Source organism: Garra rufa, chromosome 23, assembly GCF_049309525.1.
Source record: "Garra rufa chromosome 23, GarRuf1.0, whole genome shotgun sequence".
NCBI classification, from domain to species: domain Eukaryota; kingdom Metazoa; phylum Chordata; class Actinopteri; order Cypriniformes; family Cyprinidae; genus Garra; species Garra rufa.
The window spans coordinates 30,384,818-30,403,632 of record NC_133383.1 but is presented as its reverse complement, the minus strand read 5'-3'; the positions used below and the strand labels follow the sequence as shown (position 1 = coordinate 30,403,632).

Genomic DNA, 18,815 nt, shown 5'->3' with positions numbered 1-18,815 from the left:
TTCAAAAAGTGAAAAAGCATAATAGGACCCTTTTAAAATAAAGATTATGGGAAGATTATATTATTATGTTTTACAAGAAAACACTTATCTACTTAAACATTTCACATTTAATTAAATGTGTTACTTTCTGTAATTATTTGTGGAATTTACTAGCAATTGAAAATTGTTTTCAAGGTGACATATCATGAAAATCTGTCTTTTTCCGTGTTAAAGTGCTATAATCGGGTCCTCAGTGCATCTACCAACTCAGAAAACCTGAAAAAAGGACAACCCAGTAACTTTGTTTTGGTAAGCCTCTTTCTGCAAGCATTAGGGCTGCTTGATTATGGCAAAAATCATAATTACGATTATGTTGGTCAATACTGCAATCATGATTATTTAACATGATTATGAGTGGGTCCGGAACTTTATATGATTGATTAATTTAAAGATAGCAATACAATAGAAAAAAAAAAAATACAAATAAAACTGTTTCTTTTGGAGAATTGAATTTAATTAGTTGAATGTAAAATAAAACAGCATAGTCTTCACTATTAGAATTAAAAAAACTGCAAAAGTCCCTCCGTCAAGAACAGTGAGTGAGTTTGTCTTTTGTTGTTTGATTAAAATTAAGCAAACGGCAGAAGGAATATTACTTGTGGCCACTTTAAGAGCTGCACGTATCCAATATACTGTTACACACATATTTTCATTCTCAACTGTATATTAATTTCAGACATAACTGACGAAGGTTTACACGAATAATCACCAAACGCCACATTTTGACATATACTTGCATGTATTTGACCGTTATGTACGCATCTTAAGCTAAACGTTCACTTTACTTGTCCGTGTTCTGTTCTGTCTCTGAGCATTAATAAATCAAACACGTCCCATTTTATGCAAGTCACGTTACATGATTTTATTGATTTGCGTGTGAAATTGGGCTTTTATAGAGGAGCGAAAGCGCACAAAGGGGGCAGAATCGGGAGCAATAATCGTTTTATCTCGATTATTGTATTTTCATAATCGTTTAAAGCCTAATTGAAACTGAATTTTGGTTAATTGCACAGTCCTAGCAAGCATGTTAAAAAAGGCTATGTTTTTGCTTTCTGTCAAAATAGGCATTTTTAAAATAATATAATAAATTATCTGTCTGGTTTTTTGAGCGGAAATATCACAGACACATTTACAAATTGTACATCCTAGACCAATTTTTCTTCAGTGTACTTGCTGTTATAATATCCAACTATTTATACTGCTTGTTTTCAGAGTTACGTCTGTAAAATCAATGTGACGTGTGGCACCACCTCATAACTAGCATCATTATCAGCTTCATTTTCGACTCCCAGTAGTCCTATTGCTTTCTTTGCTGGTGTTTTCCTAGTGCTGCCCTGGCAGTTTCTGAGTATTTTCTGTTTGATGTTTCCCTAGTGTTTCTGGTTTTGACCTCATTTATTTATTCTGGTTTCTGGTTTTGGACTGATGTACAGTACATAAACAGCATCTATTTGCATCTTTGCCTGCACCTTCAACTTTTGTATCTTGGACTCTTTACATCTTAAATCTGTGTCTGTTACAAACAATCTGTTCTTGATTACTTTTGAACTCACACAAATTCTACGAACAAAGGCTTTACACATTTTAGTACAACAGTAGTCACAGCCTCAGATGGTACACCAGATCACCCACGGTCTGCAGTTTACAAACCAAGAACCCAGGCAAAAATACCATTAACAGGCTGAATTTGTTGGATGGGCTTATATGAATCTTCTGCGGTGAATGGGTGCCGTCAGAATGAGAGTCTTAACCTTTGAAAAAAACATCACAATAATCCACAAGTAATCCACACCACTCCAGTCCATCCATTAACATCTTGAGAAGACAAAAGCTGTATGTTGGTAAGAAACCAATCCATCATTAAGACGTTCTCAACCTTAAAACTGGCATCTATAATCCATAATAACACTTCCTCCAGTGAAAAAGTCCATCTCCTGTTGTCTCTCACATCAAAATCCACTGACATATTTGTTTAGAGCTGTTTTGGCTTGTAAACTGTGCTTGATCTGTGCAGATTTCTCTCCTGATTCACAACTTTTTTTTTTTTTTTTTACTGGAGGAAGCAATATTATGGATAAAGAACTCATCTTTTGTTGGAAGCAACCGTTTGGAGGTTGAAAACTTCTTGATGGATTTGTTTCTTACAAACACACAGATTTTGTCTTCTCAAGATGTGACTTGTGATGCTTTTATCAGCTATTTGGACTCTCATTCTGATGGCACCCATTCACTGCAGAGGATTAATTGGTGAGCAAGTGATTGAATGCTACATTTCTCCTAATCTGATGAAGAAACAAACTCATCTACATCTTGGATAGCCCTTGGGTGAGAACATTTTCAGCAATTTTACATTTTCGGATGAACTATTCCTTCCAAAAGCTGCTGTGTTCACCCTAAATGGTAATATCTATTATTCTCAGTTTTTCTTCCACAAAATAAATCAGAATCAGTGGAGGACATCTGTGCTAGCCCGCGGCGCACCCGTAAGCGTTGCTCATGGATCACAGTGCCTCAGGAATGCTGACCAAATAAAAATTTGCATACAACCTGCTTCTCCTCACCTCACTTTGTATTCCATCCACAATGTGAGCAGATCAACACGTTATATTAAAATAATTACAAATAATGGTTAGATAACCGGCATGCTTTTCTGGGAATCCTTCAAATGACATTTCACTCCCATTATAATCAATACACTCCCATCAGCATGTTAACAGCATCTCAAATAGTGAAGGGCTGTACAATCTCTGCAATGCAAACTGATGCCGAAAGATCTTATTCGGCATGCACAACTTTGTGGGTTGCATGCATATTTTTCTAGTTGTTTCACCAGTTCACAAGGACTGATATTCACCTCTAACAGGTGCAATCGTGCATGCAATTAAAGAAGAGGTCACCAGCACCGCTGCAAGACATCAGGACCACTGCAATTGCCACTTTCAGATCTCAATTATTAATATTTAGACCAAAGATGCACAAGGTTTGTAACGTGTAGCTGATCCAGCTGAAGGTGTTTCTAATGATATAAAAAGGAAGGTTACCTCTCAGCAGTGAACAGCATCAAGTGCCTTATCAGTTCCTCAGCTGTAGACTGTAAGATGAAACCGTCACTGTGCCAATGTTGTGATACGGAGGAGTCAGTGCGCTGTAAATGCGTCAGTGCATCACTCTCAGACAGACGCGCTGCTGCAGCAACTTTGACATTGAGCGCTGCTATAACGCATCGGGCGCTTGTACTGTTATCCTGCGTTCTGATCTCCGTCTGCGCGTCTTTCTCTCTAGCGCGCGCACACGGTCTGCCGTCTCTCTCTTTCTCTCGCGCTCAGCACGCGCCCGCTGAATAATGAATGAGCAGAGCAGCACTGGAGCTGTGTGGACGTTTCTCTCTCGTTCTAGTGCAATCAGGAACCGATCACAATGAGTCGAGCGCTTTGCTCGGGTTACAGCTCGCCTATTCAATCTGGCCCCCATCCTGCCTTTGTTTCCACTCTGGCAAACAAAAACGCAGGGGGTCAACAGTGAAATATTGAAAGCCCAGGGCATTTTTTTACACATTCTCTAGAACAATTAAGTTGTGCTACAATGTCCCGCTGTGGACTCATTATTAGAGGAAAAGTTAAAAGACTTCAGGGCATCTGAAGAATGTCTTCATCACGTATGTCTGGATAGCCATAACACACCTCCTCCTCCTCAGAGATGTATATCAAAGACAAGTTGCTTTCAAAATTTCAGTAACTATTTAATTATGCATGATTACATGGAAGTAACTCTAAAACAATTTAGTATCCAATATAGTAAGTACATATAGTTAATTAATATTATGCAGTACTTCAGTGTATAATTACACTGTAACAAGGGCACCTTAAAATCAAATGTAACCCACTTTATAATAACTTTGAGTAATAGGTTATTAGCAAAAGGCTAAGGGCGAATCTCTCAAAACCTGCCAAGAACACATGCCCAGGTCAATTAAATAAATAACTAAATAAATAAATGGTTAAAAACATTGTATAAAAACAGACTGTATTACAATAGTAAATAACAATACTACTACTAACAATGAATATAATGAGAATAACCACTAAGAAAAATTGCCATGAAAATAAAACATAATATCACAGTGCAAATAATATTAATGTATTACAAATATACTTGATTTCCATAATGAGAAATAGCCTAAAATGTATTATTTTCTTAAGTTAAATAAGTGAAATATATCTGCATGTTTTCATGAGATGCATTCATGATGTTTACCATACTAATGATATAACTAACAGAAAAAAAATGGCATTGGACTTTATGTATTTATATTTGAAAGCGAACAAGCTACTCATCTTTAGTTATGAAAAAATAAATAAAACTTGAAATTAGGAATCAATATGTTTTTCCCCTCCTTCTTAACCAGGGGACTGGGGCCCATGTTAAGGAACTTGGCAATCTTCCAAGTCTTAAAATGATTTAATTTTAGTTATATTAATGTTATTCTTAATTCAACTAACCTAGATCATGTACATACAATTCATAAAGTTCACACTTTTTTTGTCAATTACTCACAGAAAGTTCATTTCTCAATTACAGAAAACAGCTGAGAACAGCCAGTTTTCCCTAAATGCCCCAACAATTCTTAGATTTAAAAAAATTGTATATAGAGACACACAATGCTGTTATGCAGGTAGGAGACAGGAAATGCAATGCATTAAGAGCCGGGGGGTGAAAACTTTTGAACAGAATGACGATATGTACATTTTTCTTATTTTGCCTAAATATCATATTTTTTCATTTAGTACTGCCCTTCAGAAGATGTGATCTTAATGTGTCATTTTTTCTTCTGGAGCATCAGTCAGCGTTTGAACCTTCTGTAATAGTTGCATATGACTGCCTCATTGGATCTCAAAATTATACAGTCATTACTGGAAAGGGTTTGAATACACAAAATGCTGGAAAACCAAAGGATTTGAGGGACCTGAAGGATTTTTCTGAAGAACAGCGGGCAGTTTAACTGTTCAGGACAAACAAGGGACTCATGAACAACTATCACTAAACAAAAAAACAAAAAAAAACAAAAAAAAAAAAAAAACACACAGCTGTGGATCATTAAGATAACAACACAGTATTAGGAATCAAGGGGATGTAAACTTTTGAACAGGGTCGTTTTTATAAATTCAACTATTATTTTCTCTTGTGGACTATATATATTCAGGTTAGTACTAAATAAAAAATAACATGCATTTTGTATGATCCCTCTTATTTTGGCAAAATAATTAACATTTTGCAGATTCAGCAAGGTGTACATAAACTTTTGACCTCAACTCTATATTGAAATGGATCTATATATTACAGGAGGCCCTGTGAATATGATCACCATAGTCTTACCAGAGGGTCAGCAGATCGTGCCGCGGCTGTAGGATACAGTCCGTTCTCTGGTGTCAGCAGTACTGAACGTGCCTTCTCACCGCCTGCAACAAAACGTCACCAAACCAATCACTCATTTATGAAGTACAATATCATAACCTAACAACCAGCCATCCATCCATCTATTACCCAAACCGTATGTAGATTTCTGGGGATTCAGGATTAAAACAACCTCATATATTTACTGTACGCCTACCAGCTGGAATCATGCCGAGATATCAACAGAAAGCTGCACTTCACAGTAATGTTGTCAACCCTGCCATAACTTGTTGAGTGAGTTATTTCAAATGAAAATGACTTTGTTGATACTGTACTAAATATGACACAAACATTAAATAATATCTCATCGCTGTGTCATTGCACTGGATCTGCCAGGTTATTTATCGTAAATGTGTATTTGTGTTTAATATAAGTTTTTTGAGGTTATTATTCAGATCAGATAAAGAATTTGGAGAGGAGTATGTAAGGTCAGCAGTGCTGTGTTTATAATAGCAGCCCACACACTGGCTTAAGGTCAAAGGTCAAGATAGTGTGGTGGGTTTGAAATGCTAAATATGCCGTCTCACCCTGTGCCTACCTCACACACACACACACACACACACACACACACACACACACACACACACACACACACACACACACACACACACACACACGTTGGGATTACATGTTTTATGGGGACATTCCATAGGCGTAATGGTTTTTATACTGTACAAACCGTACTTTCTATCGCCCTACACCTACCCTACACCTAAACCTAGCCCTCACAGGAGATTGTGCACACTTTTACTTCCTCAAAAAAACTCATTGTGCATGATTTATAAGCCTGTTTCCTCATGGGGACCTGAGAAATGTCCCCACAAGGTCAAAATCTACTGGTATTACTATCCTTGTGGGGACATTTGGTCCCCACAACGTGATGAATACCTGGTACACACACACACACACACACACACACACACACACACACACACACACACACACACACACACACACACACACACACGTTGTGTTAACATGTTTTATGGGGACATTCCATAGGCGTAATGGTTTTCATACTGTACAAACCGTATTTTCTATTGGCCTACACCTACCCTACACCTAAACCTAGCCCTCACAGGAGATTGTGCACACTTTTACTTCCTCAAAAAAACTCATTGTGCATGATTTATAAGCCTGTTTCCTCATGGGGACCTGAGAAATGTCCCCACAAGGTCAAAATCTACTGGTATTACTATCCTTGTGGGGACATTTGGTCCCCACAACGTGATGAATACCTGGTACACACACACATACAGACACACACACACACACATACATATACACATATACAACTCTGTATAGCTATTTTTGTGAGGATATACATTGACACAATGCAGTCTCTAGCTCCTTACCCTAAACCTCCCCATCAGAACTAAGTGCCTCACCCAAACCCTAAACCTAACCTTTAGCCAATTACAGTATCTCACAAAAGTGAGTACACCCCTTATATTTCAGCAACCATTTTAGTATATCTTCTCAAGGGACAATACTATAGAAATTAAACTTGGATACATTTTAGAGTAGTCAATGTGCAGCTTGTATAGCAGTATAGATTTACTGTCCACTGAAAATAACTCAACATACAGCAATTATTGTCAAAATAGCTGGCAACAAAAGTGAGAACTTGATCAAAGTGTCACCTATATTGTGTTAACACCATTGTTATCTGGCACTGGCTTAAGAGCAGTACAGGTTGTTGCTGGGATCTTCTACCACTCCTCACGGAGCTGCTGGACACATGGTGCTTCTCCACCTTACGCTTGAGGATGCCCCACAGGTGCTTAATAGGGTTCAGATCTGGAGACATACTTGGCCACCCCATCACCTTCACCTTCAGCTTCAGCTTCCTCAGCAAGACAGTTGTCATCTTGGTGGTGTGTTTGGGATCATTATCATGTTGGAAAACTGCCGTTCGGCCTAGTTTCTGTGCAAACTGACTTGTTGCAGTGTGCGGCGTATGGTCTGAGCACTGACAAGCTGACCTTCTACTTCTGCAACATTTAAAGCAATGCTGGCAGCACTCATGCATCTGTTTTTTGAAGCCAGGTTCTGTTAGGGTGACCAGATGAGATTGGTTGAAATTCGGGACGGGTGGTGGGGGGGTAATGAATAATGAATAATAAAGATAATGAATTTCAAACGAAAGTGACTGAACCAATCATATTTTTATTAACAAGTACATGCATATATATGCATAGAAATTGATATAGCCTAATACGTAGGCTATAGAAGTATTATTTTGAACACGGTGCCTTCTTAAAGAAGGACGAGACCAACTTGTTGGTCTGTACTGTCGCGGTGTTGGTACAGTGTAATTTGCTGCTGTAAAGTGTGTCATGGAGCGGCCAATAGTTCCAAACAACCACTAGCTTCACCATAGAAGCCCATTCATTTCAGCGTTTCTCAAGCACTGTCGCCGGTAAATTGAAGAAATTACTGCATTTTTTTTTTTTACATTTTAACGCATCAGTTGACCTCTCGGAAAACTGGCCAGTAGTGGTATTTTATAAAGCGTGTTGTAGTTAATGTTTATCGTTAAAAAATAAACAGTTATACTGTAAATGCAGTTAGATAACGTGAGAAACACCATAATAGCGACCATAACCAGATACTAATTGTCATATTTTTACGTTTTTAGTCTTTCTGCAATCTTTCTCTCACTGTGGGAGATTGAATGAGTTTCAGTGAAGACTGCATTCAAGAACTACGATAAAAACATGTATGCTGAATGCAATTCGTTGCCTTGTGTTTTTTTTAAACACTATTTTCATCTTTTCTATTATGTCAAATGCCATTTTTGCTTGCCTTTTATAATATTCACTTATGTTGTATATTTGAATATCATAAAACAAGAGTAAATTACTTTTTTTTTATTTAACATTAAATCGTTAAATCGAAACACACTGTATAAAAAAAAGAGTGTTTGATCATGTCCAAATACACATGCAGATGTATTTAACCTTAAATATTACACTAACTGTAATCTAAATACTATTAGAAAATGTTATCTTTTAAATGGTCAGGATCATTATTGCACATATTAAGTACAAAAAAACCTCCTCAAAATATTTACTAAATAGAACTTAACTATATATATTACAGTTATTTAATTGAATAAAAGTTACACTTAAGGTGTTTGGTCACATTTGACTGCCAAAGAGTATGAGAACATATTAATTATGTCTCTTTATCACTCCCCAGAATAAAATGCGATTGTAAAGCGTATTCAGAGAAGTTATCAATACACAATCAATGCACATTATGTGTTAATAATTACTCGAAATTGCTGCAAATATAGTATAACTGCTGTCTATCCTATTTAACTCCATTCAAACACATTGACAGCGCGGAGCTGTTTGGAACTATTGAGAGCTCCATGAACCACGTGACCGTGCGGCGGCGAGATCAAAGCGTGTCGCAACTCTCTTTTTATATGGCTCTGGGTATATCTAAAAAAAAACAAAAAAAACAAGATGCTGCAGCCAATGAGCAGCCGGCGGGGGCTGGTTGCCAGGCTGCAGGATGACTCAATCTCGCTCCACGGACAGTTTTTTATGTTTTATCAGACAATAACTATTTAAGACTTTGCTTCAGTATAATTTTCGGGACAATTAGAGCGGGATTCGGGATTCGGGACAGCAGCTTAGATTTCGGGACTGTCCCGAATTTTTCGGGACGTCTGGTCACCCTAGGTTCTGTGACTTCCTTGATCGACCCTTGCAAGGCCTGTTCTGAATGGAACCCATCTTGGAAAACCTCTGTGTGACCCTGACCACTGTAGTGTAACTGGGTTTCAGGGTGTTACTGAACCTCTGATAGCCTTGGCCATCTTTGGGCGACAATTCTAATTCTCAAATCCTCAGAGAGTTCTTTGCCATGAGATGCCATGTTGAACATCCAGTGGTCAGTATGAGAGAATTGTACTTAAAGCACCTAATTTGAACTGTTCTAATACAAGATACACAACTTTGTGTGGTCCTGTCAAGCAGACAAAAACATAAACATGATGAATAGGACATGTGGCTTTGCATGGTTAAACAACATACTGCTGTTATCACTTAGGGTGTACTCACTTTTGTTGCCAGCTATTTTGACAATAATGGCTGTATGTTGAGTTATTTTCAGAGGACAGTAAATCTATACTGCTATACAAGCTGCACACTGACTACTCTAAAATATATCCAAGTTTCATTTCTATAGTATTATCAAAGACTATAGTATACCCAAGACATGTCACTCGTGTAGTTTTGAATGGGGAAAAATGCAACGTTCATTATGGCCGTGAAGCCCCGCCTTCTTAGTGAAAGAGCCAATCGTTGATTAGTAAAGTCAGCGCGTCACTGCAGCTGCCGTTAGAAGTCCCGGTTGCTATAGAAACAATCGGCGCTTTAAGACGTGCGCTCAGTACTGCGCATGCGCACTGGCTCATTGAGCTGGAAAAAATAAGCGTTTTTAAACGTTATTGGAGCTCAAGGAACCATATTTATGAGGCAGTTCATGTTGGATCTCTTTGGAGATTTAAAATATGAAATTTAATCGTCAGCTTGGTGAACAGTTTTGGAGAAATTGATGTTTCCCCATTCAAAGAGATAGGAGCTGCACTTGCCTGCCCGAGTAGCGTTTCAAAGTTGGCCGCTGAGTGACATGACTTGCCTTAAAGGGACTTTATGGGGGGGGGGGGGGGGGTACTCACTTTGTGAGTGAGATACTGTGAAACCTGTTCATGTCTTTCATATTTGCTATTTACATACTAAATACCTTGCATTACAGGCTGTGAGTTTGTACTTGATTCATAAGGGGGTAGTTTATCCAAAAATGAAAATTCTATAATTATTTACTTACCCAAAGGGACTAATCGTAAGGATAATCTCCAAAATGCAATATTTCCATAATAGGTCATAAAGGAGTCCTAAAGCAAATCCATACTAATCAAGGGGCTTTAACCAAGTCTTATGAAAACAAACAATCGCTTTATAGGATGAACAGATTTAATTTAGCCTTGTTTAGCCTCACAGGTCTAATGGAAAGGGTGAACTAACCCTTTAATGCTATATTTTTTAGAATGAAAACAGACTCTGCTAATGGGTGAGCTTCGATAAACAGCTGTGAATGGTGTTTGATAGATTTAGCCAGCATGTTCTCGATGTGTGTTCTAGTACATTCTCTCAAAGCCTGTTTGTAATCAGGTCAGAGAGTTTAGTTCAGGCAGATCTGTCCTTTACACGGTTGCAATTATTCTCTGCGGTTGGTGAGTTTAATAGTGAGTTTTGTTTATTACATGCAATTCAGCTTATAAGTTTACGGCACTGAATAAAAGGTAAAATCTAAATGAACTGGTTTTAAGTTTTTATAGTTGTATGAGTCACTGGTTTGTCTCGAGCAGCTGCCTCTGTATTTGACAAAAGTCCATTTCAAGATCCAGCTTTGCCATTCAGGACAATTGAGGGACTCTTGCTTATGTTGTGCTACACATTTTTTTGCAAGAAGAATGTAAACTGTATTTTCAAAAGTCATATCTCATATTCCATGCTTTTATAGCTCTGTGTTTTATAGTTTAAGTACATCTTCTTCTAGAACCGCGAGAATAGAGGAGTTTTGTAAATAAGCCATTTGTCACTGGAATGGTTTATGTAAATGAGGAGAGGATGATAAGAGCCTAATGCAGCTGTGCAGTTTTTATTCTTGGAAGGCTCTCTGACTAATAACACCTTAAGTCATTATTTTGAACGTCTTTAATGATGCTCTCAAATCCTCCTGGGAGGTTTGTACCTTTCAGCTTAGAAACTGTAATTACGACAGGTTGTGCTGCAAGTGATTTTGTACTGAATAAAAAATGATGTGTTGGACAGTTTAATATTTTATATATATTTATACTGATCTCATTTTCAGAACCGTATGCAACAAAGACCACATAGACATAGGCATGTAGCTTTAAGTCATATTTACTATATAAAAAAAGGCAAAATTATGTCATAATTATGAGATAAAAGTCTAAATCATGACTTAACGGAGTAGTTCACTTTCAGAACAACAATTTACAGATAATGTTTTCACCCCCTTGTCATCCAAGATGTTCATGTCTTTCTTTCTTCAGTCATAAGGAAATTATGCACACCAGTAACGTTTATTTCAATGACTTTTTTTTGTGTTTTGTTTTATTTTCATGGTGCTAAAGAGAATGATATAGGACAACTATTGCACAGCCCTACCACAGTACAAAAAAAAAAAACATTTAACCGTAAAGACAGCATTTACAATTGGAACTTTTGATTGAATAATACTGATTTGCATTAATTACGATTATTTAAAAACCTTGTTACCTTAAAGAGCAGGGTCTGTATCTAACTCAAAAAATGTAGTTTTGTATTTAGGTTGATTCAATGATATTAAATCTTGTTTAAAGGCACAAAGGTGACTCTCATGACTCTTAAACCTTTCAGTTTCCAGCCCAATATTTTACGAACTCAGTTACAGCACCCCTATATAGCATTCAGTATGTTACAGGAAACATGAGGCATAGGAGGATATTAGTAAGTGTTATACATTTTGTTTATTCTAGACAGTGTTAAGTAGTAAGTATAGTGTAATGTCTTTCTAAATGCAGGTGTTTAGTGGTTATGAGGAAAGACTGGCAGTAATTTGTATGTTATATAATACTGTCTTTACAGGGAAAGCTTACCCAAAATCTAAAATTCTGTCAGTTTTGGTAACCAAACAGTTGATGGCAGTTATTGACTTCCATATAATTTTTTTTCTCTCCATACTATGGAAGTCAATGACTACCATCAACTGTTTGATTACTGACATTTTTGGGTGTATTATCCCTTTATGAGCTGTCATTATTTGATCAGGCCGACCAGGTCGATTGTCTGATAATTCGAAATTTTGAGATTATCAACACTGGCCAATAATGATGTACAGTTTTGTTGTAGTGTTTTTTAGTTAATATTTGGTAAAAGTGTTTTTCTTTTTCTTTTTTTTTTAAGATACAATTCAATATGCACTATAATCTATAAGCACTATACTTAACACTATAAACTACAATCTAAATTAAATGCTAATTATAAATATGCTTGAATTAGTATATATTATGTACATATGTGATCCTGTATCACACAACCAGTCTTAAGTAGCATCAGCATATTTGTAGCAATAGACAAAAATAGATTGTATGGGTCAAAAGTATAGATTTTTCTTTTATGCCAAAAATCATTAGGATATTAAAGGAGTAGTTCACTTTCAGAACAAAAATTTACAGATAATGTATTCACCCCCTTGTCATCCAAGATGTTCATGTCTTTCTTTCTTCAGTCGTAAAGAAATTATGTTTTTTGAGGAAAACATTTCAGGATTTCTCTCCATATAATGGACTTCTATGGTGCCCTGAGTTTGAACTTCCAAAATGCAGTTTAAATGCAGCTTCAAAGGGCTCTCCAGCCGAGGAAGAAGGGTATTATCTAGCGAAACGGTTGGTTATTTTCTAAAAACATTTACAATTTATATACTTTTTAATCTCTACACAGAGTACACACAGATAGACAAGATGAGCATTTGAGGTTAAAAGGTATATAAATTGTAAATTTTTTTAGAAAATAACCAACAGTTTTTCTAAATAAGACCCTTCTTTCCTCAGCTGTGATCGTTTAGAGCCCTTTAAAGCTGCATTTTGGAAGTTCAAACTGGGGGGCACCATAGAAGTCCATTATATGGAGAGAATCCTGAAATGTTTTCCTCAAAAAACATAACTTCCTCACGACTGAAGAAAGAAAGACATGAACATCTTGGATGACAACGGGGTGAGCACTTTATCTGTAAATTTTTGTTCTGAAAGTGAACTACTCCTTTAAGTAAGGGTCATGTTCAATGAAGATATTTAGTAAATTTCCAACTGTAAATATATCCAAACTTAATATTTGATTAGTAATATGCATTGCTAAGAACTTCATTTGGACAACTTTAAAGGCAATTTTCACAGTATTGAGATTTTTTGCACCCTCAGATTCCAGATTTTCAAGTTGTATTTTAGCCAAATATTGTCCTAACAAACCATACATCAATGGAAAGCTTATTTATTCAGCTTTCAGATTATGTATAAATCTAAATGTAAAAAAATGACCCTTATGACTGGTTTTATGGTCCAGGATCACATATAATAAAAACATATAATTTTCAACCAATACAGGTGTGTTGCATATTAGAGCATCAAGTCGTTAGTTTTGCTAAATGCTTTTCCAGTAAAAACATGTAAACATCTTTGAAACAAAAAGGATTTACCTGATAAGCAAAACTGTATAAGGCTGTATAATATAAGCCTATTTAATATCCGCATGCTGTCATGCTAAAGTTTGGCGTCAGTATGTTTTTTTGTTTATTTTACGCTTTTATTCCTGTCTGTATTCTGAAGGTTTTTACAGAGGGATTTGTTCATATATAATTTGCTTGATTTTATACATTTTATTCCTCCAAAAATATTAAAAAATACATTGTTTTCTGTCTGTTCTAAGTATTTTCTGAATTATGTGACAATATGAGATACCCAAAATCCCCTCTGTAAAAACATTTGACTCTACTGTAAATTAGCACATATTTCATTAAATAATGGCACATTTGCATATTTAAACCTAACATTTGTAATACAAAATATGTTTGCAATTATCAATGTAATCAATCAACTGGGTAAAGCACTGTAAAACGTTTTCACCAGTTTCAACTTAAAAACCTAAGTTAAATCAACTTAAGTCATTTAAACTTACAAGTTATATCAACTAATTTGTATTAGTTAAAGTGACATACTTTTAAGCTGATTTAACTTAAAAACTTAAGGCAGCTGCTAAAATTAGGCTTTTAAGTTGAATCTGGTGAAAACTTTTTACAGTGTGATAACTATTAGTTAATTTTTTACCCTATTCACCTGCAGTGTCTCGCCTTAAGCTGACCAAAAGTGACAGTAAAGACTTTTACATTGTTACCAAAAATATGCATTTCAAATAAATAGTATTTTTAAACTTTCTATGCATTAAAAATGTCTAAAAACAAACAAAAAGATGCTGAAAATTCAGATGTAATCATAGAAATAAATGATATTTTACTATATATTCTCTTAAAAATACTTTTTTAAGAATTGAAATAACATTTCATTCATTTTTTTGTAATACTATACCTTGGTGAGAAAAAGACTTTCCAAAACTTAGCATAATTGTGAATTTATTGTTTTAACAAGGTCTAGATATTTTTACTGGAAACTAAGATTCATATGCTACTCAGTTGGAAAATGTCACTACTTCAGCTTTCTCAGTGGTTTCTAAATCTACCGATATAATGACTTTTACAAACCTGTAGCAAATTCAGATCTCCTCAGTGAGTGTCAGCCTTTAATTGTGAGCGAGGGAACAGATTTGGTGAGGGTTAAACTTCATGCAATCTGTGAAGCGGGGCAGATTCATCAGCATATCTCATTCACATCTGTAGAGACGAGCTCAAGACACATTCTCTACTGAAGTTAGTGCTGCCCAGAAACGGCGAGGGATGAGATTACGGATAGGGAAAGTGCTAGTAATGTCCCGCTGATGAAAATTAGTTAGAGAAAGAACCATAGCACAGACACAGGAGGGTAGGCACATTGGGAAAAAATGCTGTTTATTGGACTAAGTACCATACAAAGGAAAAATAAATAACTGAAGGCCAATGTACTGGCAGTCCGTACTGGAGAGAGTGTGTGAAAGAGAGAGAGAGAGAAAAGAATGATATGATACAGAAAGAGAATGCTATCATCATTAAAAAAGGTAAGCAAAGTGGAACAATTAAAAATTACACTTCAGGATTACAAAAATACAGCAGAATCTCAATTAAGAAGCACAGCAGTAATTTTAATGGCAGATCAGAGCTCATTTGGGAGCCACACCACCATAATAAAGTCCAAAATTGAATTAAAACTGGCAGTTTGAGGCTGAAAAATCCTGATAGACAACATTGATGCGGGAGCAAACCTTTTTTACGGAGCCGGTATTCCTACTTTGTGTAAACAGATTCAAACATGAAATGCTCAACCTTAAAGACCCCTTGAAAAAAAAAGTACACTCTTAAAAACAAAGGTGCTTCACGATGCCATAGAAGAACTGTTTTTGTTTAAATGGCTCCATAAAGAACCTTTAACATCTGAAGGACCTTTCTGTTTCTTTGTGGCAAAAGGTTCTTCAGATTATAAAAAGGTAGAAACAGATGGTTCTTTGACTGATTGGTTCTTCTATGGCATCGCTGTGAAGAACCTTTTAAAGCACCTTTATTTTTAAGAGTGTACATGTTTGTTGGCTTTTGTTAGCTAGTGCATTTAACAGAGACAGGCATATACAAGTGTTTGCCCAATAAGATACTCATTAATGAGAACATCCCTCCGCCTAAATATCACCTCCAATAGTATGTAGCAAATCAATTTTGATGCAGGTTGCCATCTTTGCTCAGGTTTGACATAAAAATTTATAAATGCTATAATGCAAAGTGACGAATTATTTGACATATGTGACCCAGCACCACAAAACCAGTCAATTTTTGGAAATTGAGATTTGTACAAATATCTGTTTCATGGAGCTGGTATTCCTACATTGTGTAAACAGATTCAAACATGAAATGCTCCACCTTAAAGACCCCTTGAATAAAAAAAAAGTACACTCTTAAAAAAAAAGGTGCTTCACGATGCCATAGAAGAACTTTTTTGTCTAAATGGTACCTTTAACATTTGAAGAACCTTTCTGTTTCACAAAAGGTTCGTTGTGGTGAAAGAAGGTTCTTCAGATTATAAAAAAGGTATAAAGAGATGGTTCATTCACTGAATGGTTCTTTGTGGAACTAAAAATGGTTCTTCTATGGCATCGCTGTGAAGAACCTTTTAAAGCACCTTTATTTTTAAGAGTGTACATGTTAGCTTTTTGTTAGCAGTGTTGGGTGTACTGCATTACAAGTTACGTAATATTATTACTTTTTCCAAGTAACTAATAAAGTAAAGCATAACTTTTTAATTGACAAGAAAATATCTGAGTTACTTTTTCAAATTAGTAACGCCAGTTACTTTGCCCCCATTTATTGATTAAAAGCTCTCCTTTAGTTCTAGAATAAATGTGAACATGCATTAATTCATCTCACTCACTAAAAAAACAGATACAGTATTCTTCAAAATGAATAATGCAATGCAAACCTGCAATAATTAAAAAATACGAATATCCTTCATGTATTTAATCCCATTTTATTAACCAATGTCTTTGCTGCCGACCTTCGATGATCCAATTCATCTATACTAATAAGCAAAAATTACTCAAGATAATCTAACATGTGTTTTACATTTGCCAAAAATAGAGCTTTTTATATTAAAAACAAACAAGCAAACCCTGCCCAGATTTAAAAAGTAACGCAAAAGTAACATAATGCATTACTTTCCATAAAAAGTAACGTAATTCGTTTTTTAGGGAGTAACTCAATATTCTAATGCATTGCTTTTTAAAAGTAACTTTCCCCAACACTGTTTGTTAGCTAGTGTTCTCCTGAAAATGAACATTTAACAGATACAGGCATATTCAAATGTTTGCCTAATAAAATACTCGAAAAAATGAACAAGAACATCCCTCTGCCTAAATACCAGCTGCATCAGCATGTAGCAAATCAATTAATATACTTCAGCTACACTCTTAAAAATAAAGGTGCCATAGAAGAACCATTTTTGGTTCCACAAAGAACCATTCGGTCAAAGGTTCTTCAAAGAACCTTTTCTTTCTTACCTTTTTATAATCTGAAGAACCTTCCTTCGCCACAAAGAACCTTTGTTGTGGAACAGAAATGTTCTTCAGATGTTAAAAGTTCTTTATGGAACCATTTAGACAAAAAAGTTCTTGTATGGCATCGTGAAGCACCTTTATTTTTAGGAGCGTATCTGGCATTCAGATCAATGGTAGTTACTCGACCGACGCATGTTTGTAAGTATGCAACCTGCAGGATGCCATCTTTGCTCATTGGAATTCAGTTTTGACATAAATATTTTTAAATGCTTTAATGCAGTGACTAATTTTTTTGACTTATGTGACCCAGGACCACAAAAACTGAGATTTATACAAATATCTGAAATATGAATAAGCTTTCCTTTGATGTATGGTTTGTTAGGAAAGGACAATAGTTGGCTGAGATACTATTTGAAAATCTAAAATCTGAGGGTGCAAAAAATCTAAATATTGAGAAAATCGTCTTTAAAGTTGTCCAAATGAAGTTCTTAGCAATGCATATTACTAATCAAAACTTAAGCTTTAATATATTTACGGTAGGAAATGTACAAATTATCTTCATGGAACATGATCTTTATTTAATATCCTATTGATTTTTGGCATAAAAGAGATATTTTTTCACCCATACAATGTATTTTTGGCTATTTCTACAAATATACCTGTGCTACTTATTACTGGTTTTGTGGTCCAGGGTCACATATGCTGGAAATTCAGCACAATCTCATGAAAATTCACTTCTGTTTCATATTTTGTTGAATTGATGGCAAATTGATCGGAATTATGTAACAAAATGAACAATATGTAAACAAAATCACCAAATAGTTATGTTTCTTCATGCTATTGGGTTGATGGTGCAGTTATGGCATTTAATTGCCAAATCTAGACCCAACTCTTTGGTATTGGTGGGCTGTGACGTTAGCTAACATCCTGTTTAACTTCCTGTTTCAGTGGGAAACCGTTCTCCACAAACTATTTCATGGGGTCTTTAAGCCTGAAAAGGTGAATTGTAATTTTGTTTTGGCACTGATTACAGAATCATTTTTGGTATGACCTTAATACATTTCCTGTAGTTGTTTTGTAGCCACTGTACAAGAGCACATTCTTATGAAGAGAAAAAAAATCCAATACATTCTCTATGGCATGTCAAAGCATAATCACTGTAAATGGCTAGTATTGTTTTACCTACATTTTCATTGTAAAAACAGCAAAAAACAGATTTAATTTTGTATATGCATAATTATACTTACACTAATAAAGGATTTTTTTCTTCTAGATTTATCTTCAATTAAGATTGGGTGAACTGTACTTCATGTTGTGAGTTATACCAATTTGTTTTACAATTTACAAAGGTAAGCTGGCTTTTAATTTCCCCATCTGAGCATCATTTGTACAAAAATGATGTATTATGGCACTAAAACAAGTTCTTCTGTAATGCGGCAAGACTTTGAAAAATGAACACAGAAACAGCAAGGCAGCTGGTATTAGTGAAAAGAAGAATAATTTACTTTAAGTAAAATAATATACTTAAGATATGTCCTTTTTAACCACACGGAGAAGTCT

At 35.6% G+C, this 18,815-nt stretch overlaps 1 protein-coding gene across 3 annotated transcripts in view; it reads right to left on the bottom strand.

Annotated features, from left to right (window-relative positions):
- The window catches only part of palm2akap2 (PALM2 and AKAP2 fusion), a 148,202-nt gene that overhangs the window by 59,073 nt on the left and 70,314 nt on the right, over positions 1-18,815 (bottom strand). For all 3 annotated transcript variants that reach the window (XM_073830116.1, XM_073830118.1, XM_073830117.1), the window contains one exon: positions 5,413-5,495. In XM_073830116.1, the coding sequence (XP_073686217.1) occupies positions 5,413-5,495 (83 nt within the window). The remainder of the gene's footprint in view (positions 1-5,412; positions 5,496-18,815) is intronic.